The 14,888-nt window shown below is 52.4% G+C and overlaps 1 protein-coding gene across 3 annotated transcripts; it reads left to right on the top strand.

Moving 5' to 3' along the window:
* Positions 1 to 841: 841 nt before the first annotated feature.
* On the top strand, positions 842 to 8,050 carry PLEKHF1 (pleckstrin homology and FYVE domain containing 1). 3 transcript variants are annotated; one of them, XM_074551151.1, is made up of 3 exons: positions 982 to 1,556; positions 1,925 to 2,049; positions 5,753 to 8,050. In XM_074551151.1, exon 3 carries the CDS (start codon positions 5,765 to 5,767, stop codon positions 6,584 to 6,586), a length of 822 nt encoding a protein of 273 aa, XP_074407252.1. In that variant the 5' UTR covers positions 982 to 1,556; positions 1,925 to 2,049; positions 5,753 to 5,764; the 3' UTR covers positions 6,587 to 8,050. The 3 variants fall into 3 exon arrangements, with proteins under 3 accessions (XP_005490135.2, XP_074407252.1, XP_014124662.2); XM_005490078.4 differs by lacking the exons at positions 982 to 1,556; positions 1,925 to 2,049 and adding an exon at positions 842 to 949; XM_014269187.3 differs by lacking the exon at positions 1,925 to 2,049.
* The last annotated feature ends 6,838 nt before the right edge of the window (positions 8,051 to 14,888 follow it).

Here is a 14,888-nt window from a genome sequence, read left to right as displayed (position 1 = left end):
CCAAAGAAAATGAAAACCTGGGAAAAAAATATTTCTAATACCTTGACAGGTCCATCACTTTCCATTAAAAATAGAAAAGCTATTACAGAAAGTGAGCAAGCACCTGAATTATAGATCAGCCCAGGCCTGGGGTTGTGTGACTGTACCTGGCAAGGGCCAGAGCTCGGGTGCCCTGCAGCACCTTCAGCAGTGCTGGGGGCACTCACAGCCTCTGCCCACCACCCTCCTGTGGTGGGTCATGTAGGGGAGAGAGGAATGTAAAAGATTTCCCTGCAATGCCAATTTCAGTCTTAATAGAGCGTTCTCTACACAGATGTCTGTAAGTGTAACCACAGAAGTGGTGAGAAGCTGTGATCCAAGGCTTGGGAGCAGGTCTGGTTTCTGTTTTGGACCAGTGTAATGTGTAGTTCTATTTATATCCCTCTTCTTAACTGTAAAACACCGGGGGTATCACTGAAACAATCTTTATACAATGCCATCCATGTGTACCCTTCTGCTGGATGGAATATACCGTGATTAGGGGGTGATCAAACTGGAAACTTAAAACTGCCAGCAAACTAAATACACTGAGCTGTGCTTGTGGGACTAAGAGGAGTGTGCAGGAGGGTGCGGGATGGCAGCAGGGCACATAGAGCTATGGGGCACACACACAGCCATGGGGCACAGACATGGGGCACACAGGAATGAGGCATACACAGCTATAGGGCACAAAGAGCCATGGGGCACACGCACCCATGGGGCACAAGCGCATAGGGCACACAGGCAGCCGCGGGGCACAGGCAGTCCCCCTCACGGCCCTGTGGGGCCGTCCCAGCCCCGCCAGCCCAGCCCGGCCCCGGGGCGCCCATTGGCGGCGGTGGCGGTGGGCGGGGAGCGGCAGCGGGGCCCGGCCCTGGAGCGGAGCGGAGCCGCCCGGCGCGGCCCGTGGGAGCGTTACCGGGGCCGGCAGGTACGGGCCGAGCGGGGTTCGAGCGGGGCGGCGGGGAGAGCCGGGGGTTCGGTGCGGGACGGAGGGGAGAGCCGGGGGTTTTCCGCTGCCGGGCCGGAGCGGGAGACAGGAGCGGTCTGGCGGCTCCGCTCCGCCCGCCGTGGGACAGAGCGGCGGGGTGAGGGAGCCGTGTGGACTGCCGGCTTCGGCCCGGGGTCCCGCGGTGTGCGCTGCCCGTCCCGCGGTGTGCGCTGCCCGGGGTCCCGTCACGTGTGTGCGGAGCCTGCGGCCCGACGCCGCTCCAGAGGGACGGGTGTGTTGGGGTTTTTAGAGGAGAGGGTGTGTTGGGGTTTTAGAGGGGCGGGTGTGTTGGGGTTTTATTTAAGTCCCAACTTTGCCCGCGTACCAAACCCGGACGTTGTCCCGCTGCGGAGCTATAAGCGGATCCCCGCGTGGGCCCTGCGCCTGTCCCAGAGGGGCGCTGAGCTCCCGGGCGCTGCGAGGGACAACGAGGGACAGTTGTCGCTTCCCTGGCGGTCCCCTCGGCAGCCAGCCCGTGTGTGTCCTTGGTCACGAGTCCGGAGAGCCTCGGGATGAGTGCGGGGACAGGGAGCGGGGCGCGGACGGGGTAAGACTCTGCCGTGAGTTTCGTGGTTTTCCCCCTTCCTCCCTCCCTTCCTGCCCTTCCTCCGCTGCTTGGGCGCCTCTGAGCCTGGCTGGCACTTGCAAGAGCGGCAGCTGAGCTCAGGCTGCCAGCAGCGGGTTCGGTAGCATCAGCCTGAGCTCCTCAAGCCCTGCCCGGCCGTCCCCTTGCTCTGGCCCTGCTGAGCAGCAGTGGCGAGACGCTTGGCAGCTCGGTCAGTCCCTGTCCCACCGGGACTGTCACATTCCTAAAGGCCCCCCGTGACAGCCAGCCCCAAAATGTGTATGTGCTGAGTTGGGTCCTCGTAAGCACGGCAGGAAGGGGCTTACCAGAGCCTGCCCTCCTTACCTCAGCAGTTACAGCGTGCCGGGAGAGAGGGAGAAGCGAGCTGAAATGCCCTCCGGCAGGAAAAGGAGAGGAACTTTGTTCTTCTTGCTCTAAATGCCTGCTCCGGCAGCTGCATCCTACTTGCCCCTTGGTGAGCAAGAGCTTATGCCAGCCCTAACTCCTGGAGAGATTTCTCAGAGCAAGGCAGAAAGAGGGATTCAGGAAAAGCTGCAGAGAGATGAGACTCGGGGCATTTTCTACTGGCAGCCCTCAGCAGTGAGATCTGGGTGTCATGGACCATCCCATGTGTGGTATGCATGAGGTATGCAGTGGATACCAGGACTGTCAGCTCTGCCTGATGGCAGGAATGAAAGGATCAGGTGGAACAGCTCTCTGCATCAGTACACCTAAGCCTTAGGTACATACAGACTTGAAAAACATACCCCAGACTTGCTGACCCGTGAGCTGAAGCTGAAATGCTGTGCCTGGCAGGCATCAACATGGCTGTTTATAATCACAAGTGAACAAGCCCGCATTGTTAAGTGTTGTGGCGTGCTTACTTCTGGAGGGGAGTGCCAAGCTGTGGTTCTTTTCCTTTGAACATCAGTCATGTTCACTGCACAGTATTTGATCACATGCAGACCCAGCAGATCCTAATGGAAAAAACAACCCCAGAGTTTGCCATGCCAGAAACTTCTGTGAAAAGCAGCATGCCAGAAAAACACATCTTGCCACCTTAATTTCAGCTGGGTAAACTGCTGCTGCTGCATGTGGTACCTGGGCACATGTAGCACTTGCTAATAAGCACTGTGACCATGCTGACCTGACACAGCAAACTTAAGCAAACAGGAAAAAAAATAATTTACCAAAATGAATAAAGTAGATTAGACTTCATACCCTCGCTTTGTTCCAAAGGGAGAGGCTCTCATCTCCCAGGAAAGCAGACCATAGTAACACTCAGCAGCTATCTTTATTTACCAGACTCACAAAGTGCCTGCATTCCAAAGCCAAACTGTGGATTATTTGCAGTGAGTCACAGTATTAACATGAAATTGGGATTTATGTGGTCGGTCAAGCTGAGCTCTGTGTGGAACTCAGGGCAGGATGGATCTGGCTTGTGGTGGGATGTGATGAGTCAGTCCCCCAGATGGCTGTTTCTGCCCCCCTACCTGAACAGGAATAACACAGAGTGAATTGTCCAAGCCTAAAGGTAGGCACTGTGATTCCCACTCCCACCATTTTATTTTTTTTAACTTTTTATTATGTGTATGTGCTGTTCTCCAGTCACTTCTACCTGAGGTGGAGAGAGATGGGAGGAAAATATTCTGCTTTTACATCCCATGAAAACTCCTTGAAGAAATACCCTGGGCTAGAGCAACCAACAATTTTAGTCTTAGAAGAGTTTTTCCCACAACAGAGTTGGCTTTTCTTAGGTTAACTCGTGGTATTTTAACTAGGCAGCAAACCAGAGGGTGGAGGAGTAGGGACATAGCTGCAGGTAGAAGTCTGATGTGTAATGAGAGCTCACCTTTGTTTTTTTCACACTACAGGATTGTGTCCAGCCCTTTCTCCTTTTGCTCCATGCAGTAAGTCCAAGAGGGACCCAGCTCAGTGGAACAGCTAAAGCTTTCACAGCAGCACAGCTTACACTCCTCTTTGGAAAGGAGCTCAGATTTCCTGACTCTGTGCAGGCAGGGTCTCTATATCTGACAAAATATTTTCATTTCCACTGGAATCTGTGTGCAGAGATCTTTAGAAATAGAGACATGTCAAGTACCATAAGTTCTTGAGAGGTTGGGCCATGCTTCTAAACTACATAAAATGAAAGAGGCAGGCTAAGAGCTCCATAACCCAGCAGCACAAGGAAACTGGTGGGACTGCTTTGGTTTATCCCATTTGGTGTGGCTGGTGCCCAAAGTTCTTGCCAGTATATTATTGCATCCACAGTCTTTGCACACCAAGGATCCCAAGGTGTAATTTGAGTTTTTCCTTTATTATTTGTGTGCTCATCTTGCTCTTTCACACAGAAACTCCTCATCCAGGGATCTGTGGAGAGATCACATCCCAGGATAGGTGGGTGTCTGGGTAGCCCTAGTCAGAGAGTTTGTGGATAGCAGTTTGCCCTGCCTGTGTGCTCTTCAGCCTCATTTGTGTATTTGAGAGGGACAGGGTGAAAACACCTGGTGCTTATTGCAGCAGGACATCTCCTGTCCCTACACAGATGCACTCAGGCTGATGAAGCCACGCTGGGAATGGAGGCTCTCTGCTCTCTGATGATGAGGGACAGAGCCTTGGCCCAGCTGCTGCACATCTGTGCCATGGCAGGTTGGCTGGGGAGTGCTGGCAGCCCCTGCTGCTGCAGGCAGCCCTGGATTCCCGCTCTGGCTGCAGCCTGGCCAGAGCACTCAGGGCATGTGAAGTGAGTGGATGTGCCCAGCAGTGCCCAGCCCCACCCAGTGCACTCCAGGGCTTTGAGGCCCTGAGGATTCACTTTTCCCCTGCAGCTCGAGGGGGACCCTGAGGAAGGCAGCTCTTAGGAGCACTCAGCACTCAGTGAAAGCTGTTCCTGCAGGCTGGGTTGCTCCAGATAGGTCTGCCATGGCTGAACCTTGTGCCTTTTCACCCCAGAGAGGGAAGCTCTGGGAACCCAGAGGAATTGCCCAGTCTGCCTGCCAGATGGGTCAACTGAGAGGTGCATGGTGTGCAGCAGCTCTCTGGTTTCCCTTCCAGCACAGCAAAGGGGTAACTGGGGTGAGGAGCAAGGGTAGAATGTCCCACACACATGGGACCAGGCATGTTGTCATCCTCCTCTTCCCTCCAGCCTCCTTGGCAGCAGGGACTCTGGGCAAGGAGCACAGGGATAGCAGTGGAGAGCAGCTCTGCACGAGTGCTTCCATCAGCCAGCAGCAGCAACCAGGCTAACAGCACATGGCCCTGTGATCTTGGAGCTGCCTTGTGATGGCTGAGCTACCTCTGTGCAGGAGGAAATGACTCACACTGCCATGGCCAGCTGGCCTTGGGCAGCACCCTCCAGCCTGCAAGGGGCAAGGAGAAAATCCACTGCCAGGGAGCACCTCCCTTAGTGCAGCCTGCCAAGAGCCAGCAGCTGCTTTCACTTCAGGGTTACCCTTACCTGGGTTTCCTGCTAGAACAAAGCACAGCACAGTGTCAAACCCCAGACTGAGTGAGAAGGAGGGTGCAGAGGTGTGGGAGAGATGAGTGTGCTGCATTCCACTTCCCCTTCAGCAGAGGTGACTGTTTTCAGAATGATGTGTCTCGCATTTGGAAGCACTGTCAGTCCTGGGATAACAGAGGAAAGGCTGAACTTCTGTGGGTTTATTCACATCATGGGGGCTTTTTAAATTTCTTTTTTTACCTTTTTTGTCTATGCATGGAAGAGGTGATACCACAGAGTTTTCTTTTGCTCCTGCCTCAGCTCAGGCCCAAAATGGAGCTGTGGGAGGTGTGTGTCTGTAAGCAATCCTTGAGAAAGCAGATGTGGATCTATGGATCTGCATAAAATCAGGCTCAGATCAAGCAGCTTTTTTTTCTAAGGGGACACAGGGAAACTGGTAAAAAGCGCAACCAGGAAGACCTGGCTCTGCCTTCAAGTGCTTCCATTGGTGTATATTGAACTTTCTCAGTATAGCTTGGGCTGTTGCAAAATGAGGTCAGAAAGTTTGAAGATTTTATTTAGAAAGGTAACAAACTAAAGCCAGCAGTGCTCAGAAGATCACCTGTAGCCTCAGATTGCATCAGGAGCATCTCACCTGTGCATCCACTGGCTACTCACCCTCACCCTGGTGCAGGTGTCTGCAGTTTCACCTCTTCCCTCTTTGTTTTCCTCTCTGCAGAGGGAGCTGGACATGATGGACCACCTTGCAAACACGGAGATCAACAGCCAGCGCATCGCTGCTGTGGAGAGCTGCTTTGGGGCTTCTGGGCAGCCCTTGGCCTTGCCGGGCAGGGTGCTCCTGGGAGAAGGGATTTTAACCAAGGAATGCCGCAAGAAGCCAAAGCCTCGCATCTTTTTCCTCTTCAACGACATCCTGGTCTATGGCAGCATCATCCTCAACAAAAGGAAGTACAACTCCCAGCACATCATCCCCCTTGAAGACGTCACTCTGGAGACGCTGCCTGACACCCTGCAGATGAAGAACCGCTGGATGATCAAAACCTCCAAGAAGTCCTTTGTGGTGTCGGCAGCGTCCCTGACGGAGAGGAAGGAGTGGATCAGCCACCTGGAGGAGTGCATCAAGCACCTGCTGAGCAAGACGGGCCGGGAGCCGTGCAGGGAGCCCGCGGCGCCCTGGATCCCCGACAAGGCCACGGACATCTGCATGCGCTGCACGCACACCAAGTTCTCCACGCTCACCCGCAGGCACCACTGCCGCAAGTGCGGCTTCGTCGTGTGCGCCGACTGCTCCCGCCAGAGGTTCCTGATGCCCAGGCTGTCCCCCAAGCCCCTGAGGGTCTGCAACCTGTGCTACAGGCAGCTGCTGGCCGAGAAGAAGAAGGAGGCAGAGGCGGATCGGAGGCAGACGGAGCCCATCCCCTCTGCCATGCAGGGCTACGAGCCCTCCAGCGGCGATGAAAGCGACAAGTCTGACGATGACAGGGCTGAGCATTGGCCAGCTGACTCAGAGTTTTATACCTCACAGGTATCCTGGTCATCTTTCCACAGCTGACCTCTCTGGGAGCTATGGTGTTTATACACTGGGAAGCCAACCTCTGGCCTCCAGTGTCCTTCTCGATGGTTTCTCTGAAGGCCGTGCCTAGGCAGGTGGGTCCTGGCCCCTGTGTGTGCTGTGAGAGCTGAGACAATGTTTCCCCTCTGAGAGTGTCTCATATGATGTGAGCACAGAGACAACAGCTCAGTGAAGAGCATTGAGGACTGGGGCAGTGCCCTGTGGATCAGTCTTGGCCAAATGAGCTCACCTTCAGTGCCTTATTCTTCATCTCTGCTAAAACATCTCTTGTTTGAAATGGTTTGAGATTGGCTCTTGGGAGGAAAAGGAGCATGAAATCTCAGAGTTGAACACATTGGCCTGCTCACCGTGTGTTCCTCTGTCACAGCAAGGGCCACTCTGGATGTCCCTTTCCATGAGCATTCTGAGATTCTCACTGCAGGCATGCCAGCCTGAGGGAATAGCTGCTCATCCCTGCACAGCACAGCCAGCACTGGATTCCATGTGTTCTCAAGGCTGGAAACACTCAGAGAATGGTACTTGGAATGCAGGGAGCTTGTGTGGGGCTCAGCGTGAGCCTCAGCAAAGCATGGAGCATCCAGCTCTCTCACATGGAAAGAGGCCATGCCAGGAGGAGGGAGGGGAGGGCAAAGGGACAGGAAAATGACCCTGAGCAGTGAAATATGGAGGGAGAGAGGTGCTGCAGTTCACTCAACTGAGTGCAGAGCCCAGATCTCAAACACAGGCAGTTCTACCAGATTACTAGAAACTTGAAATCTCAAGCCTATCAGGTAAAAGGACAGCCCAGGGAAGACTTGATAAAAGTCTGTAAAAATCCAGGGAAAGCCCAAATTAAGATCCTGTGAAGTACAGCACTTCAGCTTCACCTTCCCTCCTGTGCTGCTGCCCAAGGCATCAGATTCTCACTTGTGGGCTCACCTCCTGCCTTATCAGCCTCACAAGTCCAAAGTTAAGGTCCTTCATGTACTTCAAGGATGGGAGCCAAAGACTTTCCAGTTTACTTGAGATCAACTTTTAAGTTCAAATTCAGTTAGAAATAAACTGTGTTTATTCCAGTATTCTATCATAATGTAGCAAGGGAGTAAATATAGAGGAAATCAGACAACAGCAATTGTTTTGCAGCAGGCATTTCTACAAACTCCATTATTACTTTTAGTATATATTTGAATTGTGTATTTTGTGGTCTGGAAAAGCAGCATGACTGGGAATACGCTGCCAATGTTGTAAAATGTTTCCTTACCATGAGCTGTCACAAGCAGAGCATTGCTTGACAGGTGGCCATGTGTTTTCTTAAATTTCAGTCCAAGATAATTATTCTTACTCCTCTCTTTTATAAACTGCTACTGTTCCAGTGAATTTGTATCACTTGACTGTGTGTGAATAAAGATACTGCCAACAGGAAGGAGCCAGGAAAAGAGCACAATAAAGGATGTTATTATTGAACAAGGGTTTTAACAAGAGCTGGGACCCAGGCCTGGCCAGCCCAGCACAAGTGGTGACTCCTCTGCTGTGGGGAGACTCCTCTGATTTCTATTTACTCCTTGAAGGTGAGGACATCAATCTGATGCTTCCTTCCTATTCATACGCTGTTGTTGTCTGACAGGCTTTCCCAGGTCTCCTGCAATCCCTGCAGTAGTCTGCATCAACTGGAACAGTCTTTTTCCGCTGGGGACACAGCTCAGAGTGGGCCAGCAAACCTTATGACCTAAGCAGATGTTTTGGGGCTTTAAAGCAATAAGTACACTGAGTTCTGTTTTTTCCATCCCTCTCCAGACTTAGTTCCTAGCTCTGCACAGCAGTGATTGTTTTTACAATGCCTCCCACCCACCAGAAGGGTGTACATCCTATGCAAACAGAAAATGACCTTAAAAATAAACAGCCATTAGAGTGGCTCACGAGCCAAAAATAGCCCAGCTGCTGAGTGTGCATCCAATCAGAAACGCAGTGCAGTTTGGAACCTAATCCTTAGTTCAGTTAGAGATCAGCTTACTTGTGTGTTCGAAGGTCTTACTACTGCCAGCCCCAAAAGACCTATGAACTGCTTTTATGCTCTAATGAGGGACAGGCACTTCTCTAAAGAATGCCTTCTTGGTGAGCAAAAGCTTTTCTTAATCACAGCAGGGGAAAAAAAATCAGAACAAACCACCAAAAACAACTCAGCCCTTTTTTCTGATGCATGTTGCTGATGGCTTCTGGGGAAATGCATACATCTTCCACCAACTGCAAGCCCCAAGAAACCAAGCAATTCTTAAACTTTTAATGCCTATGGTAAAAGGATTCTGCCCAGGAAAACATGGGGAAATTTAAACAAAGCCTCTCCCCCACTTCCTGAAGTTCTGTTGTGGAACTCAGCACTGGGATTAGAGCCTGGGGCTCCTGGCTTCTGGCCTGCTGAACACATGGGTTTTAAATCACAGGCTGTGTGCTGTTACAGTCCAGCCTGGAGTTTTCCAGCCTGATTCTATCTCCAGTGCATTAATAGGGCATTTCCTGATGGTTTGTGCTCTCTCTATTTTAGCTCAATAAAGCCCTTAGCAGAGATCCATTTCAGTTTGCGGCCCCACGTGGCCAGGAAGGGCTCCAGTGCTCTCCTTGGGGAACATCTGCAGGCTGGAGGGGTTGTGGGGTCACAGCCTGCTCCTGAAGGGCTCCCAGACATCAGCTCTGGGGTCATGTGCCAGAAGAGGTTCCTTGCTCAACCCCTGCCTGAAGGTGTCACACCCAAAGGGCACAGCAGGGTGAGGGTGTCCCCACTGCACACCATCCTCTCCAGAGCGGGTTACAAAGGGAGGAAGAGGATGGCACTGGTGCAGCAGCCAGTTAGGAAAGCTAAAGAGAAGGTAATGGGGAGCTTTGCAAATAAAGGATGAAAAAGGTTGCAGGAAAGCTGTGTTTGCTGTCCCAAGGCACAGCTCAGGCACACCCCAGCTCCCAGCACGTGCTGACTCAGCATTCACGAGCGCTCAGGAGGGAGAGGTGAGCCAGCTGCTCCAAGGCTTGCTCCCAGTTACTCAGACACTCAGTTTCTATCCAAGCTGGATTTCTGGCTCTGCCACAGCTCACAGCCTCCTCCAACTCACTGCTGCAAGGCAGTTTCTCATGTTCCTTGCTCTGCCTGGGTTTTTGATTAGGGGGAGGAACTGAGGAGTACTCATGGTCCCAGCTGCTTCTGAGCTGCAAAGTGGTGTCTCCAATGAAAAGCACAGGCTTCTGTTTCCCACCCTTTCTGCTGCAGCCCATGGGCCTTTAAGGATGGTGCTGGCAGGAAGGAGATGTTGTACTGCTGTCCCATCTATGGTGGACACAGAACAGAAACCCTTGTCCAAGGCCTGTGTGCTGGAGATGGTGTCCAGGGCCCAGGACAGGAGCCCAGGCTGCACACCAGGGGCACAGCACTGCAGGGCAGCACCCAGCCTGCTCTGCTTTATGGTACCTCTCACAGGCACAACCCCAGTGCCATGCAGGGAGGAGCCTCTCCTGCCTGTGAGCTGGTTCATAAAACCTCCAAACACAGCCACTGCTGGGGTCCTGTGGTGCAGGCGGAGGAGAGGAGGTGCTGTGAAGTGCTGGTGAACCCCCAACAACACCAAAGCTGGCATTTGACTTCAGCTCCAGTGAGGGCCAGAAATGCAAAGAAGCAAGGAGCAGGTTTTCTGTAAACCTTGAGGTTCACAGCCCAGGTGAGCTACACAACCTCCCAGCCTGTTCCTGTAGGGAAGAGAGAGAAAGAGGAGGAGGGCAGCTAGAGAAAAGGTTTTCCTTCAGCAAAGCTCCATCGTGCAGCACCTTCTGTTGCACACACGTGGGGCAGAGCATGTGCTGCTGGCAGCCACCCTGCTCCCTGTGATCCTGCTGCCCAGGCTGCCCCGGGCAGCAAGGCCAGCCTCTCCTCTTTTAAAATCATAAACACAATGTGTTTTGGTGACAGCCTCTGGAAAAAAGTGGATTTGAGAGGGAAAAAGCATTAACTCAAGGCCAGGCAGATCTCTTCCCCTCTAACAGCAACAAGAAAAAAAAATCACATGTTTTTTAAAGGAAGAGTTATTACATAAAGTAAAATTAGAGCCTTAGTGGCTTCATATAGAAAGGATTTCCTGAGTGCTTTCAGGAGTGCCCCTCACAGGCTCAAACAGCTCCAATAGTGGGGTGAGAGTCAGAACCAACCCACAACCCACAGCCACCAGCACCCAGGTCACAGGGTGACACAGCTTCCTGGCTTGTGTCACGGCCTCTGACTTGATGAGTGCTCAGCAGCAAGTTCCAGACAAACTGACCTGAGTCTCCAGATCCTGCCCAAAATGTCCTTGAGCACACTTGGTTCCTGTTTGGGCAGCTCCTGAGAGCCAGGTGCTGTTCACAGCCCAGCAGTGTCTCACATGCACAGCCTGTGAGCAGCCCTGCTCCCCAGTGCCAGCACTGCCCTGCACAGCTCCTGGGCAGCAGGGAGCTCCCAGCACTGCAGGGCTGGCTGCTCTGGCTGGCAGCACCCAGCTGCTCTCCTGACACTCTCCCAGGCACAGCTGTGTGCAGGGGAGCAGGGCAGCAGTGCTGCTGTGCACTGCCCCTGCTGCATGGGTGCCTCTGCAGCACGGCTTCCTGCTGGGGCTCACACAGGGCATTGCCTCCCCCCAGACCTCAGCAGAGGTGCCTGCTGTCAGCACATCCATCTGCAGGGTGTGAGGCTGCACTTGTGCACTCACAGCACCAGGCTGGAGGCAGACACAGCCCTGCAGGCTGAGCAAGCCCCTCTGGCTGTGCTGGTCCCACTGGGGATGTCACACTGCAGCCATCTGTGTGCAAGGAGACAGCTCTAATGATGAGAGGCTCTGCAGAATCCACTGGCAGAGAGCTGTTCATCTGGGGACGGTGACAAATGGAGACTGTCACACTTGGCTGCTTCAGGACTTATAATGCCTCATTTGGAGAGGTGTTAGCTCCAGAAAAACAGGATCTGGAATGCAGCTGGTGTAGCCCTGGAGCAGGGGCAGCCCTCTGGAGCAGCAGCAAGTGAGCACCCCTCCCACCAGCTGCAGCTTCCCTCTCCTCAGGGACACGCAACAGCCAAAGCCCAACCATGGCTGTGCACAGAAGGGATCCAGAAGGATGTGTTTGTTGGTTGAGACCTTACAAGTCAGAGTCCTCACCCTTCAGGAGAACCATCTGGGCAGTGCAGGAAGAGTGGGGGAGCCCCCAGCACTGGAAGTGCTGCTCCCCTTGGGAAATGGGGAAGGGTCCTGTGCTGGAAGCTGGCAGAGGAGCTGGGCATGGCCCAAGCACCCTGGACACAGACTGTGACAGGCTGCTCCAGAACAGATGTGCCTTTAACAGCTCTCTGGGGGCTCAGCACCTCCTGGCCAGCTCTGCCTCCCACTCAGAGCACTGGAACTTTCTCCTCCTGCTCATCCTCCCCACCAGAATTTGCCTCTGGAGGCTGGATTGTCCTGGGGGCAGCTCATCCAGCTACACAGGGACAAGGCTGCAAGCAGGGCCTCCCTCCCAGCTGTACCAGCCCTGCACAACAGGCACCTCTGTGAGCTGGAGAGTTCCTGGCTGCACTTTAGGCAGTGACAGCAAGACAGGGGAAGAGAAGAAGCTTGTTTAATATATATACATATATATATATATATATATATATATATATATAAAGAGAGAGATTCTGCAAAACAAAGCAACAGCATGATCATATCTTAATACAACTTCCACTTTGAAAGGGTGTGAATAAAGATTTCCCTCTTTAAAAGTGTTGGTTCTGGTAGTTTGAAGACATTTCCTCTATGGTGCAAGTAATAAAGGCATTTGATTTAATTTCAAGTTGATGTTGCAATTTTGAGGTCATGAAGTAACTGACTGCAACTGATGGACCTGGAGAGGTCAGGTCCTCTGCTTAATCACTTGTTTGTACATGGGAAAGCAGTGAGAGAGGAAGGCTCCACTCCTGAGCAGAATAAAAGACACAAAGGCAAATGGGCAGGTCTTCCCCAGCACAGGAAACCCCTTTTGTACAACACAGAAAATACCACATTTTTTTCAGAGTGTGATTGCTTTGGCAGTCCCTGTGTTGTGTTTTACTCACAGCAGCACATGTGTTGGCACAGCACTGCAGGAACTGGGAGAACATGAGAGCAGTCTGACTAACCCAGAGCCAGAGTTCACCTCTCCCAAAATCACGAGGGACAGCATTGAAGGGGCACCTACAGAGCAATTCTGCTCTGCTTTAGTCTCCTGTCAGCCTGCTGAGAAACTTGTGGAGGCACTGGTTGGTGTGGCCAGTCCTCACTCTCAATCTGCCTAATCACTTGCTGAACACATTTCTGTTTTGGCACTTGGAGCATCCTGTGCCAATGAGCTCCACAATTCCCTGTCCCACGGTGTGAACAAGCACTTCCCTCACCTCTGCCAGTTCAGGGGGTGCACCCTGCCTTCTACAGCACAATATTGTTCCTCCAGTTCAGCTCTGTGCCAGTCACAGCTGTGACAAAATCTCCTCCATTAGTGCTTTTTCCAGGTGGAACAGTTTAAACCAGCCCATCTCTTTTCACAGGTGCCCTCCCATACAGAATTATCCTTCTCTGTATCCTTCCCAGCCCTGCCATGCCCTCTGTGGCTCCCAAAGGACAAACACCAGCGTTCCAAGCAGGCTGCACAGACTATCCAAGATGTGGCAGCTACCTGAGTTTGTTCAGTGACCTAACTACATTTACTTCTTGGTTTCCTTTCTTGTTGCTTTCTGACTCACTGCTGAGCACTGTCAGAAATCTGTCCAGTGACCTCAAGCCCCTTCCTGAGACAAATCAGGTCAGCACTGTGTGGTCAGGGTTACCCTCCTGGTGGCACTTTACCAACATGCAGGGTTCTGCTGACTGCAGGCTGGTGGCAATGCCTGCACCTGCTGGCAGGCACTGGGGGGCTATGGAAGGTGCCTTTGCTGCCCAGTAAGGTTTTGAAATCTTGCAGATAAAGCAGAGCATCCCCTCCATTCCTCCCCACGGCAGCACAGCACAGCACAGTGTGACCTTGTTTTTCTTTGTGGCACTCCGCACCAGGACAATCCTGTTCTTAGAACAGAGCAGCTGCAGCACAGAGCTGGGCTCCTGGGCTGAGCCCAACAGTGCCTGGGTTTAACTCACCAGCACTGGGACTCATCCTCTGGGCAGGCTGGGAGATGGTGTGGCTGGAAATGCAGCTGCTGCAAACACTGCAACCACATCGTCAAACACTTGGCACGTGCAGCTTTCCGCGAATATCCGAGGTTCCCAAAGACAAGCCAAGGCCAACCAGAGGACAGGACATGGGGCAGCTCTGAAGCTGGCTCTGTTGTTGGGGTGTGAGCAGCCTGTAGCTGGTTGATTGATTTCCTAAGTGCTGTCTGCAGATACCATCCAATTTCGGTCTATTGCATAACAATACAGCACAGTTACTTCAGGCACAACACAAACACACCTTTGTCACGAGGCAGCTTAATTAGTTAGCAGAGCACTTGGAAGATGCAAAGCACTACAAGAGTGCTCCTTATTATCCTCGCTGGTACTTATCATCAGTGGCACGGTGTGAAGGCTGATCCTCACCCCGTACTCACCAGGGATGTGCTGCTGCCATTGTCAGCAGTCCCAGTCCCACGGGGCCGGGTTGAGCACATGAAAGTCTGAAATTAGGATTAGACTCAGCGTCAGCACAGGCTCCTGCAGAGTTAAACTTCAGACAGCAGAAAGCCTCAAGCATGCAGGCGGCTGCCAGGCTGTTCGCTGTGGCTGTGGAACAAATGTTTTTATACACAGATTCCTGGAGAGAATGGCTGGGGAAAGCATGCCAGCCCCTTTTATGGAAGCCAGCAAAATCGGATCCAGGAGCCTTCCTCACCAGCACCCTAGTTAGCCTTTTATTACAGACTTTGTTCCTGCACAAGCCATTAATAAACTGCAGTTTGGTCAAAGTCTGCTGCAGGAACTGTGGCCCACAGACAGGCACAGAGCAGGCAGCTGATTCCTACTGATAGCTCAGCAAGGATTCTGCTTCAATCTGCTATTTTCTGGACCATTTTGCCCTATCCCCTGCTTTGTTGAGCAACCAAGCATTTGCTCTTGCACCCCATCTCTCTTAAGCCTGAATATTACATTCAGCTTTTGTGTCTTTTGTATCCTTCACTGCTCTAAAAGGGAGCAAGTTTTTAACCTAGGATTTTGAAAAACTGGTTATGTAGGGCTTAAAATTTACCTGGAAGAGCAAGGTAGAAAGGTGAGATGCCCCCCTAATTTTTTATCCTGAAAGAGGACGATTTGTAGAG

This window comes from Zonotrichia albicollis, chromosome 13 (assembly GCF_047830755.1).
Source record: "Zonotrichia albicollis isolate bZonAlb1 chromosome 13, bZonAlb1.hap1, whole genome shotgun sequence".
In the NCBI taxonomy this organism is placed as follows: Eukaryota; Metazoa; Chordata; class Aves; order Passeriformes; family Passerellidae; genus Zonotrichia; species Zonotrichia albicollis.
The sequence above is the reverse complement of the archived record's forward strand: the minus strand, read 5'-3'. Positions and strand labels throughout refer to the sequence as shown.

What these genes read in the sequence shown, in the direction of transcription:
- PLEKHF1 (XM_005490078.4), top strand. Translation starts at nt 5,765, where the DNA reads ATGATGGACCACCTTGCAAACACGGAGATCAACAGCCAGCGCATCGCT.